Source organism: Python bivittatus, unplaced genomic scaffold (genome assembly GCF_059951505.1).
Source record: "Python bivittatus isolate LINGU-HERP-01145 unplaced genomic scaffold, Pbiv_v1 ctg000020_np1212, whole genome shotgun sequence".
In the NCBI taxonomy this organism is placed as follows: domain Eukaryota; kingdom Metazoa; phylum Chordata; class Lepidosauria; order Squamata; family Pythonidae; genus Python; species Python bivittatus.
The window spans coordinates 70,653,250-70,670,215 of NW_028277030.1; the positions used below are offsets into that span (position 1 = coordinate 70,653,250).

Consider the following 16,966-nt stretch of genomic DNA (forward strand, 5'->3'; position numbering starts at 1 on the left):
GCATTATCATTTATAAGGGCAAATTTAGAGAGGGTTAAGTAGAACCTGAGAGCCAGCTTGGTGTAGTGGTTAAGGTATCAGGCTAGAATTGAGAGACTCTGAGTTCTAGTCCTGCCTCAGCACAAAGCCAGCTGGGTGACCTTGGGCCAGTCACTCTCTTTCAGCACTAGGTAAACCATTTCTAAAAAACCTTGCCAAGAAGACTGCAAGGACTTGTCCAGGCAGTCTCTGAGAATCAGACACGATTGAACGGATTAAAAAAAAAAAAAAAGGTAGAACCTAGATGGCTATCAGGAAAATTGCAGCAAAAAGGAATCAAAGGTAGCAAAAATCTTAACAATCACAGGATGGCAGGAAATAGGAATAGGTCTCTCCTGCCATCTAGTGGTCTACCTTTTTGCAGGCCAGGTACTGTAGCCTGAATAGATATATTAAGATGTGGTACATGAGCTTTGAAGTCCATCCACTCTATGATGATATGAAAAGAGAAACATCTCTCCCAGAGAGATCAATACTGCTCTTATGGATGGTACTAGTCTGTACTACAGATAACAGTGTTTTGCCTTCTAGAAATTTTATTTTTTAAAAAAACTTAAATTCTTTAATTCCAATAATTCAGTATTTGCAACCAGTTTTCTCAGTGTATGAATTGTGTGCAATCATTTAAAAATATGTAATTGGAGATGTCAGTTCCAGTTCATATCTTATCTCAGGAAGTATAAATTAGATCAGTTTGTATTAAAATGCAGTCCAACTATTTCCTCCCTTAGTCTGATTTTGTAGGAAATTAGATTCTCCTTCTATTTTCCCTCAAGTGCATATCAGCAATTTAATGGATGCAATTGCCCATTTCCATCAGCTTTCCATGTATTTCTGCTAAAGATTCTTTTTTAAATCAATGTCACTCCTGAAGACAATGAATTTTAGCTGAAACATGAGTATTAAAAAATGCTGACACTATTTTGAGCAAAATCCTGGGTACAGCAATTTGAAATCTTTGCATGATTATATATATGTCTAGACTCAGGACACAGGGAATCAACTGGCAATAACTGAATAATCAGATTGGCATTAATTTCCATCTGTACAAATTAACAGATGGATTGACTCTTCAGCCTTACATAAAATGATTAAACCAAATCCTCATGATGACTATACAATTTTGTTGGATAAGACAGCTGTTGAAAGAGCTGTTCAAAGCTCGAGATTTTTGCAATTATCAAACTGCATCTCATAGGTGGATCTGTTACAATGAATCTCTCCCCATAACCCTGAAAACAAAGCACACTGATTTTTACCTTCTCAAAACAGAAGGCTGCTCTAACTAAATCTACTTTCCTCTGTGTGCATGTGAACACATGCCATTAAAGCACTTTGCTGCTCTCTAATGGACATAAATGGCATGTTCATCTGACATTGTAATCATTATGGGTCTTTTGTGTTTCAGCATGCTTCCATTCCCATCCCTTTCTCTCCCCCCACCCCTTATCCTCCTGCCCTTTCCTTACTGGGTAGAAGAGAGATCTCAAGACTACAAAATAGCCGCATGAAAATTTCAATCCTGTGGGTGGCTGCTGTAGAAAAAGTTATATTACATATTACAGATCATTAGGAAGGAGACAGAATATTAAAGAATCAATTACATGACTGCAATTTATATGAATTTTAATGCACAATACTTTACCAGAGTGTTCAAGTCTAATCACTGTCTCAAAAATGAGTTTATAGACGTGCAGAATTTTCTAAAAAGGTCTACCAAAATTATCCAAGTTAAATGAGGTGGGACAGGTTCTGGAGAAAGCTGGATACTATAGTTTGGAAATATGCAGTAAAGATGAACATTCAATAAAGGAAATCAACCCTGACTGCTCATTGGAAGGATTGATAATGAAGCTCAAGCTCAGAAACTTTGGTCACCTAATGCGAAGAGAGGACTCTTTGGAAAAGACCCTGATCCTGGGAAAGATTGAAGGCAAAAGGAGAAGAGGACGGCAGAGGATGAGATGGTTAGATAGCATCACTGAAGCAATGAGCATGAAACTGAGCAAACTCAGGGAGGCAGTGAAGGACAGGAAGGCCTGGCGCAATATGGTTCATGGGGTCACGAAGAGTCGGACACGACTTAACGACTAAACAACAACAACAACAACAAAAGGAAGTCCTTCAACACATAGCACATAGTTAATCTATGGAATTCTTTACCACAGGATGTAATGGCAGCTGCCAACTTGGAAAGGTTTAAAAGATTTAGACAATTTCATGGAGGAGAATCCTGTTTATGGCTGCTAGTCATGGCAACCATATTTCAGCTTCCTTTTCAAAGACAGTATGGTTCCCAAAGCAGTTGTTGAGGAATACAAGTGAGGAGGAGGGTGTCTTGCTTGTGCGTTCCCATCAGCATCTGGCTGGCTGTTGTGGAAACAGCACACTAAGCCAGATAAACTCATCAGCTCTTTTGAAGTTAACCCAGAGCTAATGACAGACTCTGCCATACCTTTTCCAGCTGCAAGCTCTAATATGATTATTTTCATGTGCCCCTTTCTCTAGTACACTTAGCAGACATGCATGAATAAACCTTGGCCAAACCTTTCTTACTATATCAAGAGAGACAAAGCAACAGACACAGTATTATGGCATGAATTTCTTCCTATCAGTTCACATCAGTATATTTTATGGTAATTGTTTTCACCTCAGTGAAAAATTCATAGGAATCCTTAGCTCCCTCTCTACCTATCCCAGAGGCCTTCATTCCCCCAAAGGGCAAATTCAGATCTCTGATAAGCCAACAATTGGTCCACACCAATCCAGACTGGAGTCTCTTAGCAACACGATGAATCCGGCCTACGTTGTTTGACCAGACCGTGGCTGCCAGGCCATATTTGACTCCATTAGCTCTCCTAATCACTTCCTCTTCTGTGTCAAACACCATTACACAAGTTACAGGACCAAAGATCTCATCCTGAATGCAGCATGAATCATCACCAATTTCAGTGATGACTGTTGGAGGCAAGAAATAGCCTTTCTGGTTTCTTGAAGGAAGATCCAATGAATCTATTCCCTCTCCACAAAGGATCTTGGCCCCTTCTGTCCGAGCCTGTTGGATATAGTTCTTTACCTAATGGGAGCAGCAACAAGAAGAAGAAGCATATTTAGAGAAGACAGTAATTTCCAATTGTTAATAACTATAAGGAAATAGAAGACCATCACATATGGTTACACTCTCTGACACCCACATATATACTATATAATATCTATACATATTGTATGAACTAGTTAAGGTCTTGTGTTTTTACATGCTATTTTAAATAACATTAGCTTTTTAAAGGTTAATTTAATTTAATTTATTTAAACACACACCTTATACAATGAAAATATCAATGGAAAATTTATCATCAAAATATTGTGTGATTACTTCATGTAGCATTAGTAGTTAAAAGATTTACATTAAGAATGGTAGAAAAATCTTAGACACTTCAACATTTGAGGTTATGGAAGAAAAATCTGAAACGTCTTCTTCAATTCTGCTGAGAATAGATTTGAAAAGTGAGTTGGCAAGAGGAAATATCAGGTTGTCTCCAACAAATCAATGGATCTGACATCACTGAGGAGATTTTTCTCCCTTCCAGTCATCCCTCTCAAAAGACCAAATGTGCTGAGGAAGGTTGAGGAATGTCCCATAACAGATGCAGAATAAGGATGCAGAAAGAAAGGGTGGGTCTTGTCATATAATTCAGCAAACCATTTTGTTTATTAAATGTGTACAAGAAAAAAAATAGGCAAATGTGAAAACTGGCCAAATTAAATAATGGTAAACAATTTTGATAGGGAAGTACTTACTTTTAGGAAGTACCCTGAGCCTGAAAGATCTTAAAACATTTACCTGTTCTTTGTCTGAAAATCACTCTGGATTTACAGAGATATAAGAAAAGCTCTCTCTTCATATATTGAGATACTCTCTCAAGTGAGGAAGAAAAAAATAGTTGCAGCTAATTGAGCAAATTTAAAACAGATTTTTTTTTAATGTTGTTTACCTTTGCTAAATGATCTTTACTTATCAATGCTCCCATATCAATTGTGGGATCTGAAGGATTTCCAACCTTCCATTTTCTAACAGCTTCCACAAACCTTCTCAAGAATTCTTTGGAAATGCTCTTCTGAACAAAGATTCTGCTGGTACATAAGCATATTTCACCCTGACAAGACCAAACAATGTATAGGAAAGGGAGAAATTCAGTAAGGAGTCATTATTTCAGTGAAGCATGAGTTTTTAGGATCTTTACAAGATGTATCAGTATCAGAGTGAAACCCTATTTAGTTCACCAAAGGAAAAATTTGCTTTCTAGATCTCATTAGTAAGAACAGTAAATTGACAACTGTCAAGATATAGAATTACAGGCAGTCCTCGACTTACAACTATTCATTCAGCGACCATTCAAAGTTACAAATGCACTGAAAAAAGTGCGTTTGCCTGAAGTTACGGCCATTGCAGCGTCCCCATGGTCATATGATTCAGGCACTTGGCAGCCTGCCCACACTTATGACCACAGGGGCACTTCAACTCCCCCCACCCATCTCCCTGCCATCTATGCCCTCTTGGCCCCCTGCTGCCTTGCGCTCTGCCACCACAGCTGACCTTCACCACCTTCTTGTTCCAAAAAGCCCCTTTGCAAAACGCCCCTTTGCAAAAAGTTGCTGGGCTGGGCTGGGCTTCTGCTTCATGCTGTGGGGGAAAAAAAAAAAAAAAGCCAAAAGCCCATCCCAGCCCCGCTCAGGAGCTTTTTGCAAAGAGGCATTTTGGCATGCTGCTGCTCAGGTGCTGCTTTTAGCTTCTCTTCTCTCTTCTCTCTTCTCTCTTCTCTCTCCTCTCCTCTCCTCTCCTCTCTTCTCTTCTCTTGCAGCATGAAGCAACAGCCCAGTCCAGGCCCACTCCGTCCAGGAGCTTTTTGCAAAGAGGTATTTTGGAGCAAGAAGATGGCAAAGGAGAGCTGGGGCAGCAGAACGCAGGGTGGCAGAGGTCTGAGAGTGTAGAGTGGTAGGGCGACTGCAGCTGGGACTGGGCTGGGGCAGCTTCGGCTTCCCAGGGTGTGGCAAGCAGCCCCAGAGCTATACAGTTCTGGGGCTGCTTGCTGCCCCGCAAGTCAGGGTGCAGGGTGGTCAGAAGGGCAGAGATGGGGGGGGAGGTAGGTGGATGAGGCAGTCCCTTAACTTACTGAGACTCAGGGCTGGGAGGGACCAAACCTGCAATGGCTTGGACTGGGGTGGGTACTTGCTTAATGACCCACAATTCTCGGTTAATGATGGCAACCAGGACTGCCGGGATTGTGGTTGCTAAGTGATGTGGTCAAGTGACATCTCAATTTACGACCGCATCACTTAGCGATGGAAATTATGGTCCTGATTGTGGTCGTAAGTTGAGGACTACCTGTATGCCATAAATATAAATATCAGCAAGCTGTTATACTGTTTGTTAGTTAGCATCTCCACTCAATTTTTACCAAATAACAAGGAACATTTGGGAGGAGAGCAACTACTGTTGACCGTGACATTTTACGCCTTCTAGGGCCACTGCTTTCATACCCCACAGGTAAGGGGGAGAGATCTTATTTTATTTTGGTATTTCCAAGGAAGAATAGGCAGGCTATAGAAAGACTAACTGGTTCTCCTCCTGGTACTCAGACTAGGATCTGAGGAGCCCCCAGACACAGCACCAACAATAGGCAATCTATCCTGGGAAAGGGTTAGTAAGTCAATGGAGAATTCTCTTATGCTGTATTTGATCTTTTGGGATGTTCTATGTAGAATAGGAGCAGGGGCACTCTTTGGAGTAGCAAACTGTGAGGATATGAACCAGAAAGACCCATTCAAAAATTAATTCAGGTAGAAAAAGGGAGCTTACTCATCCATCATTATCAAGGAATATCCACGATAAACATTCACTGAGAGAGGATGCCATGTTAAGTCAGAAATTCTCTTTCATTCTCCCTTTCAAAATGTTATCATTGTTTATTTGAATCTATTAGCTGCCCAACTCCAGTAAGTAAAAAATGAATCATCTGATTCAGAATAGTCTTTACATTAAAATCTGTTATAAGGACCTAGAAGTTTCTCAAACTTCAGAAGTAAAGCTTGCATAAGCAGAGGGATGAACAAGTGATTATGTGTCTATACCTGGTTAGCAAAACTGGATTTTACAGTGGCAGGAATGCATTGATCCAAGTTGGCATCCTCAAAAATGATAGCTGGGTTTTTGCCTCCTAGCTCCAAGGAAAGCTTCTTACAGTACAAACTAGACCTTTGGATGATTTGCTGGCCAGTAAGTGTGCTCCCAGTGAAGGAAATCAGAGAGACCTCCGGATGGGAAACAAGAGCATCTCCAGCTTTGGGCCCACTTCCAAACACAATATTCACCACACCCGGAGGAAAACCTCATAGGCACAAACAGACAAAACAACATGTTCATGTAGTACTTTCCATTTAATTGGCAACTCAGAAACATATTCTTTTAATATAATACTTATGATCATACTACTTAAGTAGTATGCATGGGTTGTATATGATGGAGATTCCTTGCTCGTTACATCTGATATCTTTTAAATCTATTGTCGTATTTCATTGCAATCATGCTCTAAAACATGCTGTCAATAGTACAGCATGTTGATCACGTATTTGATATGTAACAGAATATTTTAAATTTAATTGGCTGGTGTGGGTCTTCCAGGCTGTGTGGCTGTGTTCTGGAAGTTTTGTTTCCTAACGTTTCCCCAGCACCTGTGACTGGCATCTTCAGAGTGCAGGAGCACAGACAGGAGCAGTTCTCTCTGTGCCCAGGGTGATGTGACCCTTTTGTGGGTATTTATAGAGATCTATGGGGGGGAAGGGGGATTGGGGGTGTATGGGGGGTGGGTTACTGAGTGGCTGCTTGTTTTGGAGTCAGCACTCAGTAACCCACCCACCCCATACACCCCCAATCCCCCTTCCCCCTCAGATCTCTAAATACCCACAAAAGGGTCATAACACCCTGGGCACAGAGAGAACTGCTCCTGTCTGTGCTCCTGCACTCTGAAGATGCCAGTCACAGGTGCTGGTGAAACGTTAGGAAACAAAACTTCCAGAACACGGCCACACAGCCCGGAAGACCCACACCAGCCATCGTATGCCGGCCGTGAAAGCTTTTGACAATACATTAAATTTAATTGTTTCTTAATCAGGAATAGAGAATATGGTGTCTTGGATACCAGTGTATCCATAGATAGCTCTTTGGCACTCTCCAAGCTCTCCATTCCACTGGATATTAAATAAGATATATAGGTATATATTATTAAAAAATAGGGAGCTGACCTGCTCTAAAATAAAGTATCATCAAGTATCATCTTCGTTTACAAGAACTGGTACACAAGGAATTATCAGGAAAATTAAATTGCTGGGTGGTACACATAGTCCTTGGTTAATGATGGTAATTGGGACTGGGAACTCTATCACTAAGTGACACAATTGTAAAGCACAACATCATGTGATTGTGCTGACTTATGACAGCAGTACCAGCTGCCAATGTTAGCTGAATCTCGCACAGTCGTTAGGCACGATATCACGTGATTGCCATTTGCGACCTCCTGTCGGCTTCCCCACTAACTTTGCTTGTTGGAAGCCAGCAGTGAAGGTCACAAATGGTGATCACATGACCATGGGACACTGCAACATCGTAATTGTGAGCTGGTTGCCAAGTGCCCGAATCATGATCATGTGACCACAGGGACACTGCAATGGCTGCAACTATGAAGGCAAGTAATAAGTCTCCTCGTTCAGTGTCGTCGTAACTTCAAACAATTGCTGAACAAGTGGTCTCTAAACAAGAACTACCTGTATAGCCTAGTGCTTTGTTTGGAAGCGTACTCATTACCCTGAAAATGAGAAAGGTAAACTTAGGTAATAGTGATGTCAGGGTACAAGTGCACTTGTTTTCCTTCTAGTACATGGATATTATGTGGACTGGCTATTCCCACTCTGACAGCCATTTTGTGCGAGTGCCTAAATGTGTTCTGAAATCTCCATATAAGCTCATTGGCTCAAAGTGTTACCAACTTGTATCCTGTATCACTAATATGCTTACCTGCTTTATTCAGAAGCTTGCACAACATCCAGGCTGTGACAGATGTCATTTCACTCGGTTTGGCAATTACAGTGTTTCCACACGTGACAGCAGGGGCAATTTTCCAGGTCAGTAAGTAAAGTGGCAAATTCCAAGGACTAATTAAGCCAGCTTTCAAAAAGATAGGAAAAAGGAACAAATCTGCTTAAACAAGAAGTTTGATACTTAGGAAATCTGTGGCCCTCTTCTGATACCCAGCTAGATTACAAAGCATGACAGCTGTATACAAGCTTCAGTAGTCTTTTGCTTTAGCACCCATTCTAAGTACTAAACTGTCTGCAAAGGAAATAGGTACATGAAAACATTGAATAATAACTAGTGTTTGGGTTCTATAACAATCTATTGGATCACAAGACAAAGCAAGGCAGGTCACTCCTAGTAACTTGCCAATTAATTTTACTCTGATTGGGTAAGCTCATAATAATGGACTTACCTATGTTATGGAAAAGCATGGAAGATCTCAAGCTGTACTTTATACTAGAGGAAGGCTACCAGATTTGAGATATAAAAGTCCAGGTGATCACTAAATGGCAGGAAAAAGGACACTGAAAAGTAGGTGCTGACATCTAGTGGTTGTCTAGATGTTTGCATCCCAGATCTGCTTAAACTACAGAAAGTCCCTGGGTTGCAACCATTAGTTCAGTGACTGTTCAAAGTTACGACAGTGCTGAATGAGGGGAATATACGACAGCTCCTCAGAGTTCTGTCCACTGCAGGGTCCCTGCGGTCATGTGATTGCCATCTGGGCACTCAGCACCTGACTCACAATTACAACATCACAATGAGCCACAGACATGTGATTGAGATTTCCGATATTCCCTGCTGGCTTCCAACAACCAAAGTCAATGGGGAAGCCAGCAGGAACTCAGAAGTCATGAACACATGACATCCTTGCTTAATGACCCACACAGTCCTTGTTTAATGATGGCAACTGGGACTGCTGGAATTGCTGTCACTAAGTGACATGGTCATGTGACGTCATGCTTTATGACCGTGTCGCTTAGCAGTGGAGTTCCCAGTCCCAATTGCTGTAAAAACCAAGGACTACCAGTAGAATATTTTATTAAATGTGTGTAAAAAAGAAACAATTTGTTTCAGACGTGGAACAAAAGTAGTGAACATTCCAGGAATTCCATTCCTGTTTTTACCATTTTACAGCAATTGCACTATTGTTAGGATGGCTTATGTATTTGTCTTCTTTGGTTAGTTCAGTAATAGTTCAATAGCTCACAGTATAATAGCAGAGCACAACTTTTTTTGGCTAAGAACCACATAAGCCTTTAAATGGCACGCCAAGGACTATACTCCTCAAACTAGTGAGTGAGGCTAGAACAAAATCTAGTTTCATTTCATTCATTTAGTATGATTACTTTCCAGTCATATATTTAATAATTAACCTCTTTTACCATATTAAAAAATCACAATTTGGTAACAAAGCTGGGGAACTATATTCATATTTTGTGGGCCAAATGCAATTGTGTACTTCTGCTTTTTAGTTCAAGACAAGAAAATGTTTTGTTTAGTCACAACAGCTGTATATAAAAGAAGGCAATGTACTAAAAGCTAAATTTACTAAATTCTACCAGTCCTAAAAAGATTCTTTTTTCTTTTTAAACCACTTTCAGCTCTTTGAAAAAGACTTACCAATTCCCACTGGTGATCTTTCAGTATAATGCATGCAGCCCATGTGATCCATCTGTGTACATTCTGTTGTCTGATGAAGGATAGATGATGAAAAAAAGCGAAAATTGTATATTGCTCGGGGTATGTCCACTGTTCTGGCAAATGAAATGGTTTTCCCTGGAACAAAGGGATATTTACCAAATAATTTTACACTTGCAGATGTTGTTGCAATGTTTTTGGTACATACAAATCTTTTTAATGTTCTAAATAGTTTTTATAAGAACTGTTCTTAAGCAAAGAATGGAAGTTGTGGTTATTAAGCAATGGAGGGGAGAAGACAACCTAAATGTTCAAAATAAAACTTCAAAAACACAAGAAAGCAAAAGGATGTCAAAGGATTATGGGCAAATCCATGTAAGTCTCTGACCACATTTGCCCATGTGAATACATCTTTAGATTTTAAGTTTCTCTGCTGTCACATAGAAGACAAACAAAAATTCTGCACCAACACAGACAAGGAGATCCATCTCTAAAATAACTTCTTACAGTTTGTCCATGCAGACATTTAATTCTGAACTATCTATCCTGGGCAAAATTAATTGGTACAATTATTCCCAGCACGCTGTATCTGTCTGCCATTGTGTTAAATACAAGGAGCTCATCAAAAAGAGAAAATTGTAATTCGGCACCAGAATACATAGCTGAAGACACAATGATTCAAATCCAGAATTTGGAGATCTACGGTCTTAAAGGGTTCTTTGTAAATCTGGGATGGGCAATATGTGGCCACACAGTTTTGTTGAACTCCATCCTGTTTGCATTGACCCTAGATGAACAACACAATCAACTTGCCTATTCTTTATCTGAATGGACAAACTGGAATTTGGCTTTTTCTCACGTTCATATTTAAAAATAAAAACAAAAATACTTTCCCTGTTATTTATAAAATTTGAGAATTTTGGTAAGTTGTTACAGAAAAAGCAATTGAACAAAACGGCTGTTTTATAAACAGCACTGAGGGTTGGCTATCTGTCACTGTCAAGAAATATATCCTCAATTTCTTAAAGCATTGCCTTTGTCTTAAAACTAAACATGGATTTAATTTTGGGTTTGCCTCAGTATAATGGACCCTTGGTCCTACTAGATATTGGTGCTGAAATCTGCTATTATTTTCTTAATCCATTATCACTTAGGAGCATAACCCGAACAGGTTTTCTCCTTTACCTTGATCTTTTGATTCTGCTTGTGCAAATAACTCCAAGTTTTCTTCAATAAGATCTGCTAGCTTGCTCATTATTTTTGACCTTTCCTGGGGACTTTTGGCAGACCATCCTGGGAAGGCATTTTGGGCAGATTTGACAGCAGCTTCCACCTTGAAAATGCAATTGGTAAATACATACATTTGCATGAGTAAAAGCTTGTATAATGCTAGATGTTAACAGAAACTAGGAGCGAGCAGAAAACAAATACAGCTTTATTGAGGCCAGAGCTCAGGCCCACAGCAGACCCAGGCAAGGCTGCTGTGTCCTGGGATACGTACAAAACAATAATGATCTTTATTTATAAGCTGAGAGGATTTTTGTCATCCTGATCAATTGCAGTATTGATCAGTAAGGTCTCCAGTTATCTCCTGGGCAACCCTGATCTAGACCAGGATTTCTCAATCTTATCAACTTGAAGATGTGTGCAGTTCAACTCCCAGAATTCCCCAGCCAGCCAGTTGCTGAGGTTGAGAAACCCTGACCTAGACACGTGTCTATCTGTTAAAGGTATAAACTGAACAGCTCTGTTCAAGTGATGCCAAGTGATGCATTTGCATTAGAAGGGTAAGTCAGGCCAACTAACATAGACCTATGTACATATATGTATTTATAAGTGTTATTATTTTTTGTTTTCTTATTTAGTATTTCTTACTTGCTTACTTTCCAATTTATCATTCAGAATTACAGCCACTAGGTAGCACTGTTGAGCTTCTGCACCACTGGATTGTTACAATGTATTTCATTTTAAGCAGGACTACAGTACTGTATTACAGACTTACATTTTCAAACTAGTAACTGAAATTTTCCATGCAGTGTATAGTAACATTCAATGCGTTACACCTACTTGCATTCATGCCTAACACATGCCTTCCCCAAAGCTTATCCAAAACTTGCTATCCAAGGGTATGCTTGTGAGACAAGAAAAATATTATACATAATAATACCATGTAATAATTTAATTATAATAAAGCAATTTAATTCATTATTTAACTGAATTCAAATTAATACAAGTTTAATGTTTGATCTAGTCGTGCTGCTTTCTTTGTCCTGACCCTGTCTTTGATATGTGACTCAAAGGCCAATACAGTGCAGACATGTTGGACACCCTGAGTAAGCCTAAAATCAAAATGCTACCTTTCTTGTCCTGCTGACCACAAGATTAAATGAGCAATCAAGATTATTCCCTAAATATCCTTTCTATGATCTAATATACAATCCATTTTCTGCTCACATATGAAAATAAGTTACAAAAGGGCAAGGCACCACAGGATAAGTTTAGAAAAAAACTGCTAGTTATACTTCAACCACTACTTATGTGTACTTAAGCAAATATTTGACTGGAGCTGACTGCTAAAGGTTGAAGGTAAAGTTGCAATAATGTAGGACAGTAGTATTTTATTTACAACTTCAGTCATTAGATAGTACAATTATTATTTTGATAGACCCTTTTAAAAGAATTAAGTCCCCAGTAAAGCCATGTTTGTCCTCTGTTGTCTTTTCATTTTGCTTTGAAGTTTGACACAATTTCCACTCTGCCACTTAAAAGAGAAATTTCAAAGGAAATAGTGTTGAACTTTGAGCTGCTGGTCTAGGGTTTTAGCTGCTGATATGACACTGTGCTGTTATACTTAAATTCGGTCTTATCTGTTCCCACAGACAAAAATATAATTCAATATAACATTCAAACTGGCCAATATTTCAGGACAATTATGTTAACAATTATTGTAAACAATCATTCATGCAATTTTTTGAACAACTCTACAAGAGCATGAAAAAGTTGAATGTAAGTTTCTATAGGAACTCACCTCTTCTCTGCCACTATCTGGCACTTTGCAATATACCTCACCAGTAGATGGGTCATAAGAATCTAGATATGAGGAACATGGTACAAACTGGCCGCCGATATAGTTCTCCAAAATCAAATGAGTCTGTGAGGTGGTCATTGCAACTCAGTTTGCACTGTCCAAGCACTCTTACTAAGTTTGCAATTTATACAGCATACTTCTTTATTTGCCAGCTTCAACTCCTCCTCCTCCTCTTTTGACAGTAGGTCATTGGTTGGATCAAAAAATGAGAAGTGTCCACAACTAGAGCCAAATGAACTATAACTCTAAGCATTCTGGAAACAATTTAATCAGTATAGTATTATTTGCTTTATAAAAATGGTATTATAATCAGTTTGGATTCATCATCATATTTGCGAGTGTTGTGGGGGATTCCATGAAGTGGAAGGTTGAAGACCTTAATGCTGGTAGTAATTTTGGGGATTTATTTCCCTTTTAGTATGCTTGTTTATTGTCCTATAACAAATGATGTGGAGTAAGTAAAACTATACACAGGCGAATTGAATTAGACTGTTGTTGTTTTTTCATTCCTTTCAAATATTTCTAGGAGGAAAAAAAACAGCTAAAAACAAAAAAAATGCCATTTATCAATGAGGTCCAAAAAAAGGTTAAAAATAAAAGGGAGCTGTTAATAGCCATCTAGTTCAAGGCAGACATCAAGTGTATTTGGAACCAGTGGTAATTTACTGATTACAGTAGACCTAAAATGATTTCCAATTTCCAATGTTTCTGTAATTTACTTATTTATCAAATTTATATAGCCGCCCTTCTCATAAAAAGTGACTCTGGGTGAGATACAACAAATAATTAAAACAATAAATATATTTTAAAAAATCATTATTAAAAAGTATAAAAGACCACGAGGCACAAGGCAGAGTGAATGTTAACCGCAATGATGGAGCCATCTCAGGATTTCCCCAGTCCCCTGGGAGCCCAGGCCTGATAACATAGACAGGTCTTGAGAGGCTTGCGGAATGTTGAGAGGGATGGAGTTAATCTCACTTCAGGGGGGAGAATGTTCCATAAGGCGGGCACCATGGCAGAGAAGGCCCGCCTCCTGGGACCCACCAAGTATAATTCCCTAGCAGACAGGACCGCAGCATGCCTTCTCTACCAGATCTGATGGGACATTATTTAATTATTCCTCTGCTTCCTCCCTCCTTCATATGTACTCACAAACACACACACACACACACACACACACACACACACTGCTGAAATGAAGAAAGCTTCAAGTAACAGTAAGTATATTTTTATCCTGAACGACTACATACTTCTTTCAATTCTTGCACTCAGATAAAATTATAATTTATAAAGCATTCATTTTGACATAATTTTAGGGGAGTTGCACTAGCAGGTACGTTTTCAAATACAACAGTCAGGGAAATCATGTAAAAGGTAGGCTTTGTTCCATCAGAACCAACTCTTTTTGTCGGGATTTTAATTTATAAAAGACCATGTAAAAAACCAACATTATTATGCTCAGATGACTATTTTATTATAGTTCTACAATTTAAAAAATAAAATTAGTCATTATTGGACAAGCTATATCTACTCAAATTTTTAAATAAAATTAGGATGGAGAAAAATTAATATCTAGGTGCAGCATTACATAATGTTTTCTGAACAAAAGGAAACAGGATTCTTTGAAAACATAGTTGTATAAAACTTGGAATATTTTAGCCCAATTGATGTACTGTATAAAATACCATGCAGCAAAGAATCAGCTTTCCCTATAAATTGTAAACAAAGTTTAAGGCTGGAAGTAACTTTTTTTTTTCATGATGAATCACCATCCTTTAATACATCATTCCAATCAATTTTTGAAAAAGATCCACTAGAACTACTGATGGACGACATTTTAGTTTGGGAATATGCTGAAACATGTGCAATGAGAAAGTGCAGTGAGTATTTCCTTGCTGGCAAATTGTTCTACAGCAATAATGGCCTCGAAATGTTTGCAGAATACCCAGTACATAATTGCCAATACATAATTATCTTTGTTCCTTCAACAAATACAAATGGATTCCTCAAAGAAGTATGTTTGAGCGTATGATTTCATTTGGCTGGATAGCAGATGTCCTGGCACAGTTATCACTCCTTAATCTAAAATAAAACAGAAACATCATTTGAACATTTCAAAAAAGAAACGGAACACCCTAACTCTATTATACCCTGAGAACAGCTCTTTTTCAAAGTATACCAGCCTACAGTATCAACCTGTTGCTGCATTAAGTGCTTATATTTTGCTTATATTTTATTATGCTTATATTTTATTAAATAGAAATGTATATTTTATTAAAACCATTTAATAAAACATCTTCACACTAATTATATTAGCATTGTCAGACTTGATTATCCAAATATTAGTGCATATATGTTTATTTTTTTAAAAAAAATGGTTGACAAGTTAATGCACAGAGCTGCAATTTCATAATTAGCATTTAGAAAAGCATTTAGAAAAGCACTATACCTCCACAACTACTCCTGCTGCTATAGTGGATCCACCATAGCGCAACATAAATCTCCCAAGTCCCTTAAAGTCTTTATAAAGCTCCAAAGCAATAGGCCTTTGGGTTTGTAGTTCTATTAAAGCATTCTGCCCTTTTGTCAGACATCTACAAGGAAAAGAAAACCTGTTAGTATCCACAGAGTTATATTACTATGAAAGGACATCCAGTGTACGCTTATGTTTTCAGATATAAAGAATGGAAGATTTCGTGCAGTTTCCACCTTAAAATGTGCAAAGAGCATCCTTTCCCTCTTTTACACAGCACGGAATTGCAAAATCTACTGATATTTTGATGATTCTCATTTCCAACATATTTCTCCCAGAGATTCACACACACAAAGGAAAACATAAGCTGAAAGCAGCCAAAGGATAATCACAACATACCATCTCTAAATCTTACCAAACCACATCTGAGTTTGAAATAAGAAGCTGTGACAATGTACAATCTATAATTTGCTTACATAGCAACACCTTTTCAATAATTCAGAAAAGTCCACCAGTATACCTGATACCTCAGCATTACACTTACCAACACCTACAGAATACTTTTCAGGCATTAATGTAAGAGTAACTATTTGAAGTACATCATGATCACTGATTTTACAGTCAATTTCTACCAGTTTTAATTAGTTCGTAATTTCAGTTTTCAAAGACTTTAAACTGTATTAACAAATTACCTTAAAATACTTACTTAGGTTTTTTCTTGGCAACTTCACCAGTACTCTTATGAAGCACACTCAATAATTTTCTAATAGTAGCAGGCTCACTTACAGTTTGAAAATATAAAAGTACCTGAAATAATACTGCATTTTAGTTGACAAAATTTAAGCACTGTCAGCAATTGATAAAATACAGGTTTTCCTGAAAAATTCTCTTCTATGAATACAGTGTAAAAAGGCAAGGGGAGATTTTGCATAAATCCTGTTGATCAATTCTACATTTTTATTTTATTGTACAATAAGACAATTACAACTCTATCAGTACTTTTTGAAACTCCTCTGAATCATTGTAATAAATTCAGGTGGTCCTCAACTTACAACCATTCGTTCAGTGACTGCTCAAAGTTATGATGGCACTGAACGAATGGTGGTTATGACCAGTCCTTGGAATTCCAGCCATCCCAGCACCTCCATGGTCACATGATCATGATCTGGGCACAATAGCCAGCTTGCACTTACGACCAGATGCAGCACCTTGCAATCAGATGATTGTCATTTGCAACCTTCCCTGCCAGCCTCCCCAGAAAGACAATGGGGAAGCCAGCAGGAAGGTCGCAAGTCACTCGGGTAATTCTCCCCAACCTGTGCACCCTTCCCCAGCCCCCCTGTACTTGCACCATCCTGGCCACTCGCACACCTCTGCACACCCTCCCCAAGACTTGCCATGCCTCCTTTGCACACTCACACACTCCCTTTCACCCTCGCGCACCCTCCCTGAGCCTCACCACACCTCCCTCACACCCTCTCACACCCTCACACATCCTCCCCAACCCTCGCTTCCCTCATACCCTTGCACACCCTCCCTGACCCTCACCGTGCCTCCCTCTCACCCTTGCGCACCCCCTCGCACCTTCCCCCAC

The 16,966-nt window shown here is 38.9% G+C and overlaps 2 protein-coding genes across 2 annotated transcripts in view; both read right to left on the reverse strand.

Annotated features, from left to right (window-relative positions):
- Positions 1-1,648: 1,648 nt before the first annotated feature.
- Positions 1,649-13,838, reverse strand: ALDH8A1 (aldehyde dehydrogenase 8 family member A1). The gene is made up of 7 exons (XM_007427433.4): positions 12,837-13,838; positions 10,994-11,141; positions 9,791-9,946; positions 8,108-8,257; positions 6,169-6,425; positions 4,032-4,193; positions 1,649-3,115 (listed from the first exon to the last, which is right to left on the reverse strand). Exons 1-7 carry the CDS (start codon positions 12,972-12,974, stop codon positions 2,651-2,653), a joined length of 1,476 nt encoding a protein of 491 aa, XP_007427495.2. The 5' UTR covers positions 12,975-13,838; the 3' UTR covers positions 1,649-2,650.
- Positions 13,839-14,137: 299 nt separating this feature from the next.
- Positions 14,138-16,966, reverse strand: part of HBS1L (HBS1 like translational GTPase) — a 54,950-nt gene continuing 52,121 nt past the window's right edge. Inside the window, exons 16-18 of the mRNA XM_007427432.4 lie at positions 16,079-16,179; positions 15,349-15,493; positions 14,138-14,981 (exon numbers count right to left, since the gene is read on the reverse strand). Coding sequence (XP_007427494.2) covers positions 14,970-14,981; positions 15,349-15,493; positions 16,079-16,179 — 258 coding nt within the window. The 3' untranslated portion in view covers positions 14,138-14,969. The remainder of the gene's footprint in view (positions 14,982-15,348; positions 15,494-16,078; positions 16,180-16,966) is intronic.